The following is a 19476-nucleotide window of genomic DNA, read 5'->3' as shown; positions in this document are numbered from 1 at the left end:
TACCGCTTGCCACAAGTTCCCAGAATCCTTTGCGGTTCTACCCGTGAATGACGTCACATTTTCAATCTCTATATAATATGCATGTTAAATTTTATATTTGGGGTAAAATATCAAGTCTTTTCAAGTAAACCGGTTCAAGTCCAATTCAAGTCCCAAGTCATTGGTGTAAAAGTCCAAGTCAAGTCACAAGTCTTAGAACATTTTTTCAAGTCAAGTCTAAAGTCATAAAATTAATGACTCGAGTCTGACTCGAGTCCAAGTCATGTGACTCGAGTCCACACCTCTGCTGATTATTATATGGCTCTTTCCTGCTCTCTCGGAGCACTCCAAGAGCTTTACACATCATGTGTTTTTCACCCATTCATACAAGCACTTTTTTCTGTGCTGAAGTGCTTTCTATCTAACATCCGCACACACTGAGCAACTTGGTGTTAGTATCGTTCCCAAGGATATTTGGCATGAAGACCTGAGCAGCCAGTGAATGAAACACCACCCTTCCCTAAAGTCAATCATCTGTGCTACCGCGTGAGCTACATCCACCCTAAAGTGAGAGACATGCCATTCTAAAACCACAGGGCTTAATGTGGTGTTGGCCCAGCATTTACGTTGTACGTTCAAGATGGCGCCGAGTATGGCAGCCTCGTCGCGAGCTCCCCCAAGCAACGGCTTTCTTCTGTGTTTAATTTTACTTTTCCTTTATTTTTTCACGAGCAGCACTTGTCTCCTTGTGTACGACCAACAAACCTTACTGGACATAAAAGACGGTCTTTCTTATAACTTTCCGGAGTTCAAGTTTTGCAACACGGACGCTCCGTTTGCAGACCCCCCATTCATCTCACCTGAGACGCCTTTGTTCTCTGGCCCTGGAGGCCGCAAACGCCGACGCAGAGGGAGAAGATCTGGCGTTCTGGTTCGACTGAGACGGCGCACTTACAGACCACCGTTACCCAGTTTATTACTGGCTAATATGCAGTCTCTGGAGAACAAGCTGTGCGAGCTTCGGGCACGGATCTCATTCCAGCGAGAGATGCGGGACTGCTGCGTGATCTGCCTCACAGAAACCTGGCTATCGGACAAAGTACCGGACTCCGCAATACAACTGCCGGGGTTCTCTGTGCACCGCGCGGACAGGTCACAGGATCTTACTGGGAAAAGCAGAGGCGGTGGTGTGTGTTTCATGATCAACAACAGCTGGTGTGATTATGCGAACGTGCACCCGGTCAAATCCTTCTGCTCACCGGACCTGGAGTACCTGATTATTAAGTGCCGGCCATTCTGGCTACCGAGGGAATTTACAGCAGTGATTATTACGGCTGTTTACATTCCCCCACAAGCCGACACTGACCGAGCACTCAGGGAACTGTACAGCGCGATCAGCAGCGAGGAAACCGCACACCCAGAGGCGGCGTTTATCACAGCCGGAGACTTTAATAAGGGAAACCTGAAGAAAGTCTCACCCAAACTCCACCAACACATCCATTTTAACACGCGTGGAAACCGGCAACTCGACCACTGTTACACCTCTTTCCGGGATGCGTACAAAGCCCTCCCCCGCGCCCCATTCGGCCAATCAGATCACCGCTCCATCCTGCTCCTGCCCGCCTACAGGCAGAAGCTGAAACAGGAAGCTCCAACCCGGAGGGCGGTGCACTGTTGGACGGACCAATCGGAGTCTGCGCTGCGGGACTGTTTTGATCACGCGGACTGGGAAATGTTTCACGTGGCCGCCAGAGACATTGATGAATACACAGACTCAGTCTGTGGATTTATCAGGAAATGCGTGGAAGATGTCGTCCCATCCAGAACAGTCAAATCCTTCCCAAATCAAAAACCCTGGATTAACGGGGATGTTCGCGCGGCACTGGCGGCACGGAACACCGCCTTTGCCTCCGCGAACACATCGGACTACAAACACGCACATTACCAACTCCGGAAGACGATCAAAGCAGCCAAACGTGAGTACAGGGACAGGGTGGAGCAACAGTTTGACAACCCTCGGAGTATGTGGCAGGGACTAAACACGATCACAGACTTTAGAGGGAAAATCCAAATCCAAATCCTCCACCATCTCCTCATTGAACGACTGGCGACCTGTAGCCCTGACCCCCATCGTAAGCAAATGCTTCGAGAAGCTGGTCAGGGACTTCATCTGCTCTGCACTACCCGACTCACTGGACCCTCTACAGTTTGCATACCGCCACAACAGGTCCACTGATGATGCCATAGCCCTGACACTACACACTGCCCTGTCACACCTGGAGAAGAGAGACACGTATGTGAGGATGCTGTTTGTAGATTACAGCTCAGCATTCAATACCATCGTTCCCTCGAAGCTGGACAGGAAACTGCAGGATCTAGGACTGAGCAGCTCCCTCTGCAGCTGGATCCTTAGCTTCCTGTCTGACAGACGCCAGGTGGTCAGACTGGGCAGCATCACCTCATCCCCCATCACACTGAACACTGGTGCTCCACAGGGGTGTGTACTGAGCCCTCTCCTGTACTCACTCTACACCTACGACTGCACAGCCACTAACAGCTCCAACATCATTGTGAAGTTTGCGGACGACACTACAGTGGTGGGTCTTATCACCAACGGTGATGAGACGGCTTACAGGGAGGAGGTCAGCGCCCTGACCCACTGGTGTCAAGACAACCATCTCACCCTCAACGTCGCAAAGACAAAGGAGTTGATAGTGGACTTCCGGAGGTGCAGAGAAGTACACACCCCCATCACCATCAGCGGCGCTGCTGTGGAGAGAGTGAGCAGCTTCCGGTTCCTTGGAGTACATCTGGCTGAGGATCTTACGTGGTCAGTACACACAAACAAAACAGTGAAGAAGGCGCAGCAGCGCCTCTTCTTTCTCAGGAGACTGAAAAGATTCGGCATGAGCCCCCGCATCCTCAGGACCTTCTATCACTGTGCCATTGAGAGCATCCTCACTGGATGCATCACCACCTGGTATGGCAACAGCACCGCCTACAACTGCAAAACTCTCCAGCGAGTAGTGCGGTGCTCTGATTGGATAATTGGAGGTGAGCTTCCCTCCCTCCAAGACATCTACAGGAAGCGCTGCCTGAGGAAAGCGGGGAGGATCATCAAGGACTCCAGTCACCCCAGCCATAAACTGTTCAGACTGCTTCCATCAGGAAGGAGGTTCTGCAGCATCCGGTCCCGTACCAGCAGACTGAGAGACAGCTTTTTCCATCAGGCCATCAGACTGCTGAACACGTCATAGACACCTCAGCTTCACTACTGGAACTTCAACATTATGCACTCCACACTGTACAGTAATGCCACTTGTTCTGCACATATTCAACTCTGTATATTTTATATATTTTATTATTATTATTATTTTATTATTTTTTTTTTTTTACTATTTAATTTGTAAAAATGTGTATACACACACACACACACACACACACACACACACACACACACACACACGTAGGAAAATATTTAGTATACACATCCAGAAATGCATACACTATTATATATTGTACATATATTTATTAGTTTCAGGTTGGCCATTCTTGTATTTTGCTCGTTTGTGTTGTTGTGTTTGCACATCTCTGTTGCTTGTGGGGCTCGCACACAAGAATTTCACTCGCATGTGCTGTGCCAGTGTGCCTGCACATGTGATGTGACAATAAAAGTGATTTGATTTGATTTGATTTGATTTGATTTACAGCTGTAACAGCTTCAGCTCTTCTGGGAAGGCTTTCCAGAAGAAATTTTCTGGAACATTCTTCCAGAAGCACATTTCACTCTTAGTCCACAGGGGTTAATAGGATGTTGCTCAACCTTTCCAGCTACAATAGCTTCAACTCTTGTAAGAAAGCTTTCCACAGGGTTTAGGAGTGTTGAGGGTTACAGTTGCTAACAGACTCAATAAACTAATCCACAGGGCCAGTAATGTTGTGAGCATGGAGCTGGACTCCTTTAAGGCGGTGTTGGAGAGGCGGATGTTGTCCAGGTGCTGGAGAGTGCCTCGCACCTACTCCATGATGTTTTTTCATTAGGTTTTACACTTTATAGTAAAATATGAATCATACAGGGGGGTCTGCTAGGGGGCGCGTTATGGAGTAGACGCGCAAACCACGAGGTCCCATTTATCTGTTAAATTACTTTATGGTTCACCTATTGTGGCCCAATTCAGAGATTTCTTAAGCTCTATTAAGAAAGTCAGCATTGTTTTAGCTGTTGTTCTTTCCGTCTTTTTGCCTTATCTCGAAGTGAAATGCCTCCTAAGCAGTCTGCTAAAGGAGTGCAGGCTAGCTGCTCAGGGACCGCTAGCAAAACTACCGTTGACCCAGCGACACTGCTAGCTTTCCGCGACATTGTCAAAGAAGTGATTCAAGAGGAAAATGACAACCTACGGGACGAAATTAAACGAGCCATTTCGCCCATCCAAACCACTCTTGACGAATGTACTGAGAAGTTGGGCGAACACGAAGAAGGCTTGAATAATCTGGACAAGCGGCTAGAAGTTATGGAGACATGTTTCGCAGATCTGAGTAACCAATACAAGAAGTTGCTGCTGAAAACTGACGACTTGGAGAATCGGGGAAGACGATGCAACTTGCATATATTAGGAGTGCTGGAGGGAGCCGAACAAGGGAATCCCACTAAATTTGTTGCTGATCTGTTGCACGTTGTACTGGGTGGTCCCGGCGGTTTGGAGCAGGCTCCGATCCTGGACAGAGCTCACCGGGCAGCGGTTGCGCTGCCCACGGAGGGAGGGCGACCGCGGCCGTTCATTGTTCGCATTCATTACTACCAGGAAAAGGAGCGGATACAGCGCTTAGCCAGACAGAAAGGCCGGCTGGAGTTTCAAGGGAAGCAGATCTTCATCTTTCCTGACTACAGCGCCGACCTGGCCAGACGCCGGGCTGCTTTCAGCGAGGTGAAGGGACTACTACGGAAAAAAGACGGAGTTCGCTACGGTCTTCTTTATCCTGCCCGGCTTCGGATCTCGTTTAATGGAGAAACACAGGTATTCGACTCTCCTAAAGCAGTGAAAGATTTCATTGACTCCAAGTTTGAGTCATCTCCCGAATGACATTTCATAAGAACCACCGGGACTTTCATACCATCGTGACTATATTTTTGTCAATCAATAAACGGATGATCTTTGGTTTAGCTTAGTTTCATGTTCAATGTTCATTTAGAAATCTCAGATGTTGGTGAGTTTGCCCTTGTTTCCTGGGAGGTTAACTATATTCCAGTACTTGTCACTTAAAAGGGACTCCGGGGTCAGCTTTGATGAGAAGTGAAACAGGTCCGTTTTTCGGTTACGGGTAAATGCGACGTGGGAGTTTTTCTCTTTCCTTCTCTTAATTATTTTACTCTATTGTGTTGGACTTTGTGACTTTCTAATTTGAATATGTTTTGGACTACATGTGTGATTCATAGTTCAGATGCTTCTGCTCATGTGGGGCTGTGGTTATGAATAAGGTGATTGGGACTCTTAATAGAAGCAGGGGAGCTTTGGGAAATTGGTGTGTGTCGTTTGGGGACAACACTGAACACGGGGTGGTGGGTGGGAGGGACTTATCTACTTTTTCTTTTCCTTTTTTTTTTTTTTTTTTTTTTTTTTTTTGTTGTATATTATTTGCTCAGATTATTGTTAACAACAACATTTCAGTGTGCACCCATGATAGGATTGGTACTTGCGTTTGGAACCGCCTTTTTCATCATGTACTTATATGGTGATGACTTCTGTTGATGACACTTCAACTGCTGTGAGTAATGGCTGCCATGTTAACTTTATTAGTTGGAATGTGAAGGGATTGAACCACCCAGTGAAACGAAATAAGGTACTCTCTCATCTTCTTTATCTTAAAGTACATGTAGCGTTTCTTCAAGAAACACACCTTAAGCATACAGATCATGCCAGATTAAGACGAAATTGGGTTGGACAAATTTTTCATTCCAAATTCAATGGTAAAGCCAAAGGTGCAGCAATTTTGATTAATAAGAATACTCCGTTTATAGTCTCTCACACAATAGCTGACCCAAATGGTCGCTATGTAGTTGTGACAGGGTCCCTGTTTAATACTTCACTTATTTTAGCAAACGTCTATGCTCCGAATTGGAATGACTCAACTTTTTTCAATGACTTTCTTAATTCCCTTCCACAGATCAATACACACCAATTGATCCTTGGAGGTGACATGAATACTGTTATGGATCCAGTACTAGATCGCTCCTCAGATAAAAGACTTCCACTCCCTAAATCCTCATTAGTGTTACAGTCTTATTTACAAACCTATGGGGCTGTTGATGCGTGGCGATTTCTCTACCCCTCCACTAAACAATATTCCTTTTTTTCTGCAGTGCATCAAACGTATTCTCGTATAGACTACTTTTTTGTTGACAAAAAATTGCTTCCCAATATCAAGACTTGTAAATACAATAGCATAGTAATATCTGATCACAGTCCACTTGTTTTGGAACTCGGCTTCCCGGATGAACCCTTTGTGTACTCCTGGAGACTCAATCCTCTTTCTTTGTCGGATAAGGAGTTTGTGGAATATCTTTCCAAACAAATTGATATCTTTATAAGAACAAACATTACGCCTGGCATGGCCTATAGTACGGTTTGGGAAAGCTTAAAAGCATTCTTACGGGGCCATATTATATCATACTGTTCATATACTAGAAAACAGAAACAGAAACGTCTTTCTGAATTGATACACCTTATTTCGCAATTGGATGAGCAACACTCTACAACCCCCTCTCCAGTTTTGTATAAACAAAGACTAACGTTACAGACTGAATTTAATTTAATCTCAACCCAGCAGTCAGAGTCTATGTAAGGCCAGCAATGTTGTGGGGATGGAGCTGGACTCCCTCAAGGTGGTGTCGGAGAGGCGGATGCTGTCCAAGATAAAGACAATGTTGGATAACACCTCCCACCCACTCCATGACATGTTGGTCAGTCACAGGAGCACGTTCAGTGAGAGACTGAGATTACCGAAAAGCACCACTGAACGACACAGGAAATCATTCCTGCCTGTGGCCATGTCCCTGTACAACGCATCCACTTAACACACTGTTTGCTGCTACAGCTACACATGTTTCTTTTCCAGATATTTATTTATAAGTGACTTATGTATGTATGTATGTATGTATATATATGTATATATTGTACTATTCTTAGTTAGCGTATTGTCTGTCTTGTCTTAATGTTGGTTTAAAATGGAGCACTGTAACAAAAAATAATTTCCCCCAGGGATCAATAAAGTATTCTGATTCTGATTCTGATTCTGATGATTCTTAAATCTAGAGGAAGATGGTATGAGCACGGAGAAAAAGCATCTAAAATTTTAGCACATCAGCTTCGTAAATCAGAAGCAACTCGTATAATCCCTGAAATTAGGACTGAATCTGGACATGTCACCACTACACCACAAAAAATAAATGAGAGTTTCAAAGTATTCTATTCCAGTCTCTATGATTCTGAATCTTTAAACACGCCTGGACTGTTTGAGGCTTTTTTTGATGGAATGACAGTTCCGACTTTAACCTCGGCATTCAGAGACCAATTGGAGGAGCAAATTACAGTGGAAGAAATTAAATTGGCGATTAGCTCAATGCAGAATGGCAAATCCCCGGGTCCGGATGGGTATCCGGTTGAATTTTACAAGACCTTTAAAGACAGTTTATCACCTTTATTACGAGACATGTTCATTGAGTCATTGGTTTCAAAATGTCTTCCCCTAACGCTTCGACAAGCGACCATCTCACTCCTATTGCATGCCAAATAAGGATCCATTAGAGTGTTCATCATATCGTCCTATATCACTCTTAAATGTAGATTTAAAAATACTGTCAAAAACACTTGCTCTCAGGCTAGAGCAATATCTACCATTGTTAATCTCTCCAGATCAGACAGGTTTCGTGAAGGGTAGGCATGGTTTTTTCAACCTGCGCAGGTTTTTAAACATATTACACACCAAGTCAACTACAACCCCTGAAATTGCCTTATTACTCGATGCTGAGAAGGCATTTGACCGGGTGGAGTGGGATTATCTGTTTTATACTCTGCATAAATTTGGATTTGGCCCTAATTTCATTTCATGGATTCAGTTACTTTACTCCTCACCTATGGCACGTGTTAGAACAAATTTGTTATTCTCTTCTTATTTCCCACTTCTCCGTGGTACGAGACAAGGTTGTGCCTTATCCCCTCTTCTTTTTGCATTATCAATTGAACCACTGGCGATTAAACTGCGAGCTGACAGTTGCATTAAGGGCATCTTCAGAGGTGACCAGGAGCACAAAATATCCTTATATGCTGACGACCTCCTGCTGTATATGTCAGAGCCTTTATGCTCTCTTCCCCGTGCTCTTGCCATTTTTGAATGTTTTGGTAATATTTCAGGTTACAAGTTGAATCTGCATAAAAGTGAACTTCTCTGTGTCAACTCTATAGCCAGAAAGATTTCATTTTCAGGTTTTCAATTTAACGTTAACTACCTGAGGAAACTTCTTTGGATAAAATTATTAATATAAACGTTCATAAGAGAGGGGCGATTAAAGAAATCTATGCTATACTATTAGATCTTCAATCTCCTTCTCTCTCCATCCTTAAAGCACAGTGGGAGAAAGACCTTGGGATGACTATAACAGATGAGCTCTGGCAATCTTTTCTCCAGAGGGTACACTCTTCTTCGATATGTGCCAGGCATGGGCTCCTTCAATTTAAGGTCCTACACCGATTACATATCTCCAAGGAAAAGTTAGCCAAGTTCTATCCAGGAGCTGACCCTCTGTGTAACAGATGTAAAGCAGAAACAGGTTCGCTCCTTCATACCTTTTGGACATGCCCCAATCTTCATACCTATTGGGTGTCTATATTTAACACTCTGTCAGAGATGTATAACGTTAAATATGAGCCTTCTGCTCTAACGGCTATCTTTGGGGTGATACCTCAAGACATCACTTTGCCAAAATGCTATTCGAATTCTATTGCCTTTGCTTCACTTATCGCAAGGCGCCTTATACTTTTAAGATGGAAGCAGGAAGCTCCTCCCACACATGAACAGTGGCTTGCGGAGCTCATGAGGTTTTTACATTTAGAAAAGATGAGATATACACTGGCAGGTTCAACCACCAAATTTCTTAGGGCATGGCAGCCATTCTTGATGTACATGGAAACATTTAAAATGACCACCTTATCATGACCAGATACCATATCTCTATATCGCTATCATAGCTAACTGTACGCTGAATGTCCCTTATACATTTTATTTTTCTATTTGTTTGTTGTTGTTTGTTTGTTTTTTGTTGTTTTGTAGGGGTTTCTTTGGTTTGTTTGTTTGCTTCATAGATACAGAGAAAAACCCAACAATCATATGACCCCTTATGCGCAAGCACTTTGGCAACAGTGGGAAGGAAAAACTCCCTTTTAACAGGAAGAAACCTCCGGCAGAACCAGGCTCAGTGAGGGGCGGGGCCATCTGCTGCGACCGGTTGGGGTGAAAGAAGGAAGACGGGATAAAAGACATGCTGTGGAAGAGAGACAGAGATTAATAACAGATATGATTCAATGCAGAGAGGTCTGTTAACACATAGTGAGTGAGAAAGGTGACTGGAAAGGAAAAACTCAATGCATCATGGGAATCCCCGGCAGCCTACACCTATTGCAGCATAACTAAGGGAGGATTCAGGGTCACCTGGTCCAGCCCTAACTATATGCTTTAGCAAAAAGGAAAGTTTGAAGCCTAATCTTAAAAGTAGAGATAGTGTCTGTCTGGGATCGAAATGGAACGAGGCGCAACCTCTCACAACGAACGTAATATGGTCAACACCTTGGAGACGCTTGCAGCTGCTGTGAAGGCTCAAAACAACACCATTGAGCGTATGAGGGGAAACATCAGAGAAAGGCCTGCTCAAAATGAGACCCTTGAGCGACAGTTGGAAAACATCACGGAACGGATCACTGCAGTTGTGAGGTCTCAGAATCAAAAGAACGATAACACCATGGAACAGAAGTTTGATACCATCATGGGGAGGCTCGCGACTCTCCAACGGGAGATTGAGAGGCCAGTGTCGGAGTGTTAAAGAGCAGCCTGAAAAATTCTCCTGGGCTGCTCGCATGAAATTAACAAAACCAACATAAACATTGCGGATCCCCATCACGGCGCCAGCTGCAGGCCCAAGGCTGGAGCCGAACAATCACTCCCTGATAATGACTGTGTTACGGCTATTCTTCCCATCCCATGCAAGGACACCTGGATTGGCTGGAGGACTGTTTACTTAGCCTGATAGGCCAAAGGACACTGTCTCAGCTAAACTATGGACACGCACACACACACACTTACACTGATAAGCACTCACTCATCCCCCCTCCCTTTCCAAACGCCTTCGATGCTTGTGCCCTACCGGGGAAGATAGCAGTCAACTGGACCAGCACAGATGCTGCAGGACCGGATGCGCTGTCTACACCGGCTCTCTCTTACCCTTTACCCGCCCCTGTTGCTTGTCTTGTGTTTCTATGGTGTATTGATAGTCATGTGCTTTGTGCTGAGGTGTTTTTTCAGTTATCAAACTGTTCTCCCACTAGGAGCTCAGTCTGAGTGGAGTTTTTTTTTCTCCTCCTCTTACCTCATGTAGTGTATTTTCGTTGTTTTTTCCTGGATTTTTTCCATGAATAAAGTATTCTGATTCTGTCTCCTGAATCCAAACTGGAAGCTGGTTCCACAGAAGAGGGGCCTGAAAACTGAAGGCTCTGCCTCCCATTCTACTTTTAAATACTCTAGGAACAACAAGTAGGCCTGCAGAGGGAGAGCGAAGTGCTCTAATAGGGTGATATGGTACTACAAGGTCATTAAGATAAGATGGGGCCTGATTTGTCATGGTCCCTGTGCCTGCCCAGCCGGCCTCACAAGGCTACACTTGTGTTTTTGCTTTTTCTCTCTCTCCCCTACCTCTCTGCCTGGGCGGAGCTCACAGCTGGCTCCCACCCTTGGCTCACACAGCTGTTGGCGATCGGCTGATTACCGATCTACTATTTGAGGCTGGGTCACAGATCCTCTCATCGCTGGATGATTGAGCTACTGACGTTAGTCTTTCTTTTGGTCTTATACCTTTACGCCCTACCTTCGTGATTTGTGAGTGATTTCTCCCTTCCCTATTCCAGTTTATCTTCCCGGACCTGTGACCTCCCCGCGGTACGGACGTGTGTGAGTCGGATGTGAGGACGTGAGCGAGCGTGAGAGAGAGAGCCTTCCCCTAATCCCCTGGAACCCTGGACTTTCCCCGTCACTGTATATAGTATTGCACTGGTGTGTAAATAAATCGTGTTCTGATACGTCAACCTGCTCTGCGCTTGAGTCCCTGCTTTCAGTTTGTGACAGAATCATCCAGCCAGGAAATGGACTCAGCAGACTCGGCGGCCTCCACTCCCACTCTCGCCACCCTGGCAGCTATGCTGGAGCGACACGAGCAGATGTTTGTTCATCTCCGTGGCGAGATCGCTGCTCTCACTCAGGCTGTGGCCCAACGAACACCCCTGCCGGCAACTCCACCTGCCGTCGCTCCTCTCCAGGAAGCCTCGGCCTCCGCAGTAAGTGCCACACCTCCTGCTTCTTCACTTATCCAATCTAACAGATTTCTACCCACACCGAAAGCTTTCTCCGGAGAAATTGATAAGTGTGCTGGCTTCCTCACTCAATGTGCCCTTCAGTTTCGTCAGCAACCGCAAGCTTTCGCTAATGATGGTGATAAGATTGCATATACAGTGGGGCAAAAAAGTATTTAGTCAGCCACCGATTGTGCAAGTTCCCCCACTTAAAATGATGACAGAGGTCAGTAATTTGCACCAGAGGTACACTTCAACTGTGAGAGACAGAATGTGAAAAAAAAATCCATGAATCCACATGGTAGGATTTGTAAAGAATTTATTGGTAAATCAGGGTGGAAAATAAGTATTTGGTCAATAACAAAAATACAACTCAATACTTTGTAACATAACCTTTGTTGGCAATAACAGAGGTCAAACGTTTACTATAGGTCTTTACCAGGTTTGCACACACAGTAGCTGGTATTTTGGCCCATTCCTCCATGCAGATCTTCTCGAGAGCAGTGATGTTTTGGGGCTGTCGCCGAGCAACACGGACTTTCAACTTTTCTATGGGGTTGAGGTCTGGAGACTGGCTAGGCCACTCCAGGACTTTCAAATGCTTCTTACGGAGCCACTCCTTTGTTGCCCGGGCGGTGTGTTTTGGATCATTGTCATGTTGGAAGACCCAGCCTCGTTTCATCTTCAAAGTTCTCACTGATGGAAGGAGGTTTTGGCTCAAAATCTCACGATACATGGCCCCATTCATTCTGTCCTTAACACGGATCAGTCGTCCTGTCCCCTTGGCAGAAAAACAGCCCCATAGCATGATGTTTCCACCCCCATGCTTCACAGTAGGTATGGTGTTCTTGGGATGCAACTCAGTATTCGTCTTCCTCCAAACACGACGAGTTGAGTTTATACCAAAAAGTTCTACTTTGGTTTCATCTGACCACATGACATTCTCCCAATCCTCTGCTGCATCATCCATGTGCTCTCTGGCAAACTTCAGACGGGCCTGGACATGCACTGGCTTCAGCAGCGGAACACGTCTGTTACTGCGGGATTTGATTCCCTGCCGTTGTAGTGTGTTACTGATGGTGACCTTTGTTACTTTGGTCCCAGCTCTCTGCAGGTCATTCACCAGGTCCCCCCGTGTGGTTCTGGGATCTTTGCTCACCGTTCTCATGATCATTTTGACCCCACGGGATGAGATCTTGCGTGGAGCCCCAGATCGAGGGAGATTATCAGTGGTCTTGTATGTCTTCCATTTTCTGATGATTGCTCCCACAGTTGATTTTTTCACACCAAGCTGCTTGCCTATTGTAGATTCACTCTTCCCAGTCTGGTGCAGGTCTACAATACTTTTCCTGGTGTCCTTCGAAAGCTCTTTGGTCTTGGCCATGGCGGAGTTTGGAGTCTGACTGTTTGAGGCTGTGGACAGGTGTCTTTTATACAGATGATGAGTTCAAACAGGTGCCATTCATACAGGTAACGAGTGGGGGACAGAAAAGCTTCTTACAGAAGACGTTACAGGTCTGTGAGAGCCAGAGATTTTCCTTGTTTGAGGTGACCAAATACTTATTTTCCACCCTGATTTACGAATAAATTCTTTACAAATCCTACCATGTGGATTCATGGATTTTTTTTTCACATTCTGTCTCTCACAGTTGAAGTGTACCTCTGGTGCAAATTACTGACCTCTGTCATCATTTTAGGTGGGGGAACTTGCACAATCGGTGGCTGACTAAATACTTTTTTGCCCCACTGTATATTTCAGCTACTCCAGGATCGGGCTCTGATTTGGGCTCAAGCTGTGCTTCACGCCAACCCTGAAATAACGTATTCTGACTTTCTGGATAAGTTCAAAGGCGTCTTCGACAGAAAATCCACCATGCTCACAGCCGGCCAGCGCCTGCTCGCGCTCAAACAAGGCAAGCGGAGTGTGGCTGATTTCTCTATTGACTTCCTCACCTTGGCTGAACAGACAATGTGGGGGGAGGAGGCTCCTAAGAGCACTTTGCTTTCTAATGTTAACGAAGATATAAAGAAAGAACTGATGCTTCGTGAACTGCCTTCTTCCCTAGACGCGCTTATGACTCTGTGCGTCCGGTTGGATGACCGCGTGCGCGCACACCGGAGCGCACACACACGGACGGGACAGGAATCACTGGAGTATCACGGGGCCTCTCCTGCCGGCCGCGGGCCGCGCGACTCCGACACCTGTGATGAGGAGGAGCCCATGCAGCTTGGACGCTCGCGGCTGACGCCTGCAGAGCGCCAGCGCCGTCTGGCCGCCGGTGAGTGCGTCTATTGCAGCTGTAAGGGTCACTCTGTCTCCTCGTGCCCGACGCTGGCAAAAGGGCGCGCTCACCAGTGATTGAGAGGGTGCTGGTGGGCGATCTGTCTAGTAAAAACCCTCTCCCCAGACTTCTCTTACCAGCCAAACTTCGAGTACAATCTGTTTTTCACTCGCTTTCAGTACTCATTGACTCTGGGGCTGAGCAGAACTTTATTGACACCTCGCTCGCTGCCAAACTGAACATCGCCTTGGAGCCCTTGTCGTGCCCTCTCCGCGTGCACGCGCTCTCTGGTCACCGCCTGCCCGATATCACTCATGTCTCGGAATTCCTTTCGCTGTCTCTCTCGGACAATCACATGGAGAGGATTTGTTTCTTTGCATTCACGGCTCCGCTCACCCCGCTGGTTCTCGGTCACCCCTGGCTGGTGCTCCATAACCCGCACATTGACTGGGAGAAAGGTGACATCCTAGGTTGGAGTGTGAATTGTCACATGTCTTGCCTTCGGGCGGCCACGTCACCCGTTCCGCTTCTGCCCTCTGGTTCGCCGTCCGACCCCCCGGATCTTTCGGCGGTCCCGCGGGTCTATCATGACTTGCGAGGCGTGTTCTGCAAGGATCGGGCGCGGTCCCTTCCCCCCCACCGCCCGTATGACTGCGCTATCGATCTCCTTCCGGGGGCTCCGTTGCCGTCTAGCCGCCTGTACAGCCTCTCCCAGCCGGAGCGGGTCGCTATGGAACGTTACATCTCTGAGTCGCTTGCTGCGGGCTTGATCCGTCCCTCCTCCTCCCCGGTTGCGGCTGGGTTCTTCTTCGTGGACAAGAAAGATGGTTCGTTGCGCCCGTGTATCGATTATCGGGGCCTTAATCTGATCACTGTCAGGAACAGGTATCCTTTGCCGCTGCTTTCCTCTGCTTTTGAGCTGCTCCAGGGCATGACTGTTTTTACTAAGCTGGACCTGCGCAACGCCTACCACCTGGTTCGCATCAGGGAGGGGGATGAGTGGAAGACGGCCTTCAATACTCACCAGGGGCACTTTAAGTACCTTGTTATGCCCTTCGGCCTCACCAACGCTCCCGCGGTTTTTCAAACCATGGTGAACGAGGTGCTTCGTGACTTTGTTAATCGCTGTGTCTTTGTGTACTTGGATGATATTCTCATCTTTTCTAAGACGCTCGCGGAACATCAGGTGCATGTGAGACAGGTCCTGCAACGCCTCTTGGAGAACCGGCTGTTTGTGAAGGGGGAGAAGTGTGAGTTCCACGTGCCTGCAGTAGCTTTCCTGGGCTATATAGTTGCGAGGGGAAATCTACGGACTGACCCTGGAAAGGTGCGTGTGGTGGTTGAATGGCCTGTTCCTCCTGATCGCCGCCAACTGCAACGTTTTCTGGGATTCGCTAATTTCTACAGGAGATTCATTCGCGATTTTAGTAGGATCTCCCTCCCTCTCACTAAACTCACCTCTCCGAAGGTTCCTTTTCAGCGGGATCCTGCCACTCAGCGAGCCTTCGCCCAGCTCAAGGAGAGGTTTTCCTCGGCACCCATCCTCCGGCAACCGGACCTCACACGGCAGTTTGTGGTGGAAGTCGACGCTTCTGACTCCGGGGTGGGGGCGGTTCTCTCGCAACAAGAGGACGGTAAGCTTCACCCGTGTGCTTTCTTCTCTCGCCGTCTCTCGCCCGCAGAAAGCAATTACAACGTCCGGGATCGGGAACTCTTGGCCACAAAACTCGCCCTGGAGGAATGGAGACATTGGCTGGAGGGAGCTGCTCACCCGTTCATTGTTTGGACGGATCACAAGAACCTGGAGTACATCCGTTCGGCCAGACGTCTCAGTTCTCGGCAAGCCAGGTGGGCATTGTTCTTTGCTCGCTTTGATTTCACCACCACCTACAGGCCAGGATCTCGCAACGTGAAGCCAGACGCCCTGTCCCGGCAGTTTTCCACCACGGAGGAGGAGTCGGACCCCGAACCCATTCTGCCGGCGGCCTGGGTGGTTGGAGCCGTTTCCTGGGAGATTGAATCCCTCATTCAGGAGGCACAAGAGACTGAACCGGATCCTGGTACTGGCCCGACTGGCCGCCTCTTCGTCCCCTCGGCGGTCCGCTCCCAGGTACTCCAGTGGGCTCACACTGCTCGTTTCTCATGTCACCCCGGGGTCCTCCGCACCCTGTCCTTCCTTCGACGCTACTTCTGGTGGCCCACCATGGCGAGGGACGTCAGGGAGTTTGTGTCCGCCTGTCCGACCTGCACCCAGAACAAGCGGTCAAAACAACCGCCGTCGGGCCGTCTTCTGCCTTTCCCTACGCCGGCCCGACCATGGTCACACATCGCTCTAGACTTCATCACTGGACTGCCTCCCTCTGCAGGTTACACCGCTATACTAACTATCATCGACCGTTTCTCTAAGGCCGCACACTTTGTCGCCCTTCCTAAACTCCCTACTGCTCTGGAGACGGCTCGGCTCCTCACCTCACATGTGTTCAGGCTCCACGGGATCCCTGAGGACATCGTCTCGGACAGAGGACCACAATTCACTTCCCGAGTATGGAAGGAATTTTGCACTGCGCTGGGAGCCAAGGTCAGCCTCTCTTCCGGTTTCCACCCGCAGAGCAACGGACAGTCCGAACGGGCTAACCAGGAGTTGGAAGCTGCCCTCCGATGTGTTGCCTCCCACAATCAATCAACCTGGAGTGAACAGCTGCCATGGATTGAATACGCCCACAACAGCCACACCTCCGCCGCCACGGGCAGGTCACCCTTTGAGGCATCCCTGGGCTACCAACCACCCCTGCTCCCAGCTGTCGAAGGTGAGCACTCTGTCCCCTCTGTTCAGGCTCACCTCCGCAGGTGCCGCCGGGCCTGGCGTGCTATTCGGGCCGCTCTACTCCGCACTAAGGAGCGCAACAAAGCCCTCGCTGACCGCCACCGGACACCGGCCCCTGAATACTCCGTCGTTCAACAGGTATGGCTGTCTACCCGTTTTGTGCCGTTACGGACAGAGTCTAGGAAGCTGTCACCTCAGTTCATTGGCCCCTTTCCCGTAGACTCCATTGTCAACCCTGTGTCCGTTCGCCTCAAGCTGCCACGTACCATGCGGATACTGTTGACCATAATATCCTATTAGAGCGTTAGAACATGCTGTAGGTATTACCATATGTACTGCACTGCAGTGGTTTGTATCATATCTATCTAATAGACTCCAGTTTGTGCATGTAAATGGAGAGTCCTCTTCACACACTGAGGTTAATTATGGAGTTCCACAGGGTTCAGTGCTAGGACCAATTCTGTTTACATTATACATGCTTCCCTTAGGCAGCATCATTAGAAGACATAGCATACATTTACACTGCTATGCAGATGACACCCAGCTCTATCTGTCCATGAAGCCAGATAACACACACCAATGAGTTAAACTGCAGGAATGTCTTAAAGACATAAAGACCTGGATGGCCGCTAACTTTCTGCTTCTTAATTCAGATAAAACTGAGGTTATTGTACTCGGCCCTGAAAATCTTAGAAATATGGTATCTAACCAGATTCTTACTCTGGATGGCATTACCTTGGCCTCCAGTAACGCTGTGAGGAACCTTGGAGTCATTTTTGACCAGGACATGTCCTTCAATGCACATATTAAACAAATATGTAAGACTGCTTTCTTCCATTTGTGCAACATCTCTAATGTTAGAAATATCCTGTCTCAGAGTGACGCTGAAAAACTAGTTCATGCATTTATTACTTCCAGGCTGGACTACTGTAATTCATTATTATCAGGAAGTCCTAAAAACTCCCTGAAAAGCCTTCAGCTAATCCAAAATGCTGCAGCAAGAGTCCTGACAGGGACTAGAAAGAGAGAGCAGATTTCTCCTGTTTTGGCTTCCCTTCATTGGCTTCCTGTTAAATCCAGAATTCAAAATCCTGCTCCTCACATACAAGGTCTTAAATAATCAGGCCCCATCTTATCTTAATGACCTTGTAGTACCATATCACCCTATTAGAGCACTTCGCTCTCGCTCTGCAGGCCTACTTGTTGTTCCTAGAGTATTTAAAAGTAGAATGGGAGGCAGAGCCTTCAGTTTTCAGGCCCCTCTTCTGTGGAACCAGCTTCCAGTTTGGATTCGGGAGACAGACACTATCTCTACTTTCAAGATCAGGCTTCAAATTTTCCTTTTTGCTAAAGCATATAGTTAGGGCTGGACCAGGTGACCCTGAATCCTCCCTTAGTTATGCTGCAATAGACGTAGGCTGCCGGGGATTCCCATGATGCATTGAGTTTTTCCTTTCCAGTCACCTTTCTCACTCACTATGTATTAACAGACCTCTCTGCATTGAATCATATCTGTTATTAACCTCTGTCTCTCTTCCACAGCATGTCTTTATCCTGTCTTCCTTCTCTCACCCCAACCAATCACAGCAGATGGCCCCGCCCCTCCCCGAGCCTGGTTCTGCTGGAGGTTTCTTCCTGTTAAAAGGGAGTTTTTCCTTCCCACTGTTGCCAAAGTGCTGCTCATAGGGGGTCATATGATTGTTGGGTTTTTCTCTGTATCTATGAAGCGCCTTGAGGCGACTTTTGTTGTGATTTGGCGCTATATAAATAAAATTGAATTGAAGTTAATTGTGGAATATTTAGTAGTGAGGAAATTTCATGACTGGACTTGTAGCACAGGTAGCATCCTATCACCTGACCTCACAAGGGACTATACTGATGCAAATTAGCTTTAGCTAACTTTGGTAAAATGCACTGAACAGCAACATTTGTGTTAATATTGTACATTAATACTTTCTTAAATAACATTAATTAAGTAATATTGATAATCACATCTCACACTGGAATTTACTGAGAACGGGTTGTTCTAAGTTGTTTTCTAATGTTTGTAGTCTCCATGCTGATAACTGAATTCCGTTATTTGGACTGGTGTGTATGATACGTTTGGCAACATATTGCATATTAAAAATTTAGGATACCTGGCTGTTTGTAGACTGTCCACACATCTAACTTAAAGGATCCGACAGAGAAACTCCTCAGCATTTTAGAGTGTAAAACCTGGAGAGAGAATGAAGGCAGAATTAAAATTACTTAAAAGCTAAACTGTGGATTTTTGAACCAATCGTTTAGGGATGCCAGAAACGTTTCGCTGCAGTCTTTACCCACCGTCAGCTTGATCACTTTGTCGAAGAAGACATCTTTGAGGGCAAAAAAGTCAAACACGAAATACTGATGGAAAGAAATGACAGGACAGGGTGACAGATTGTGTTAATGCACAGTAAACTATTGTACTGATGCACAGCTGGTTCAAATGGGTTCTTTTTGTTTATTTTTATTTTTTACCTCATTGTAAAAAGGAGCATTGGTTCCTTCCTTGACTGATGTCTGTTTCTTCTCATCACCAATCTCTATCACTATGCTCGGGTCAATGTTTTCCCCCACAAGCTGTCTGGCCTCTGTGATATTAATGGCAATCTATGAGCCAGATAAACAATAGCATGTGTTATTAGAGCATGTGTTCCCATCAGGGTTAAGACAATTGTCCAGTTTACATACAACTGAAAATATGAAATACCAGCACTCACATTTCTCAGTACATTAAAAGAAACACATCTAGTAGACT

At 47.1% G+C, this 19476-nt stretch overlaps 1 protein-coding gene across 1 annotated transcript in view; it reads right to left on the bottom strand.

Moving 5' to 3' along the window:
* The window catches only part of fer1l6 (fer-1 like family member 6), a 76007-nt gene that overhangs the window by 50727 nt on the left and 5804 nt on the right, over nt 1-19476 (bottom strand). Inside the window, exons 4-6 of the mRNA XM_085383780.1 lie at nt 19197-19328; nt 19020-19082; nt 18833-18911 (exon numbers count right to left, since the gene is read on the bottom strand). Coding sequence (XP_085239906.1) covers nt 18833-18911; nt 19020-19082; nt 19197-19328 — 274 coding nt within the window. The remainder of the gene's footprint in view (nt 1-18832; nt 18912-19019; nt 19083-19196; nt 19329-19476) is intronic.

This window comes from Rhamphochromis longiceps, linkage group LG16 (assembly GCF_057381845.1).
Source record: "Rhamphochromis longiceps isolate RC_006_pf linkage group LG16, R_longiceps_female_GT1.1, whole genome shotgun sequence".
NCBI lineage: Eukaryota > Metazoa > Chordata > Actinopteri > Cichliformes > Cichlidae > Rhamphochromis > Rhamphochromis longiceps.
Note: the sequence above shows the minus strand (reverse complement) of the source record. Positions and strands in the feature narration are given on the sequence as shown.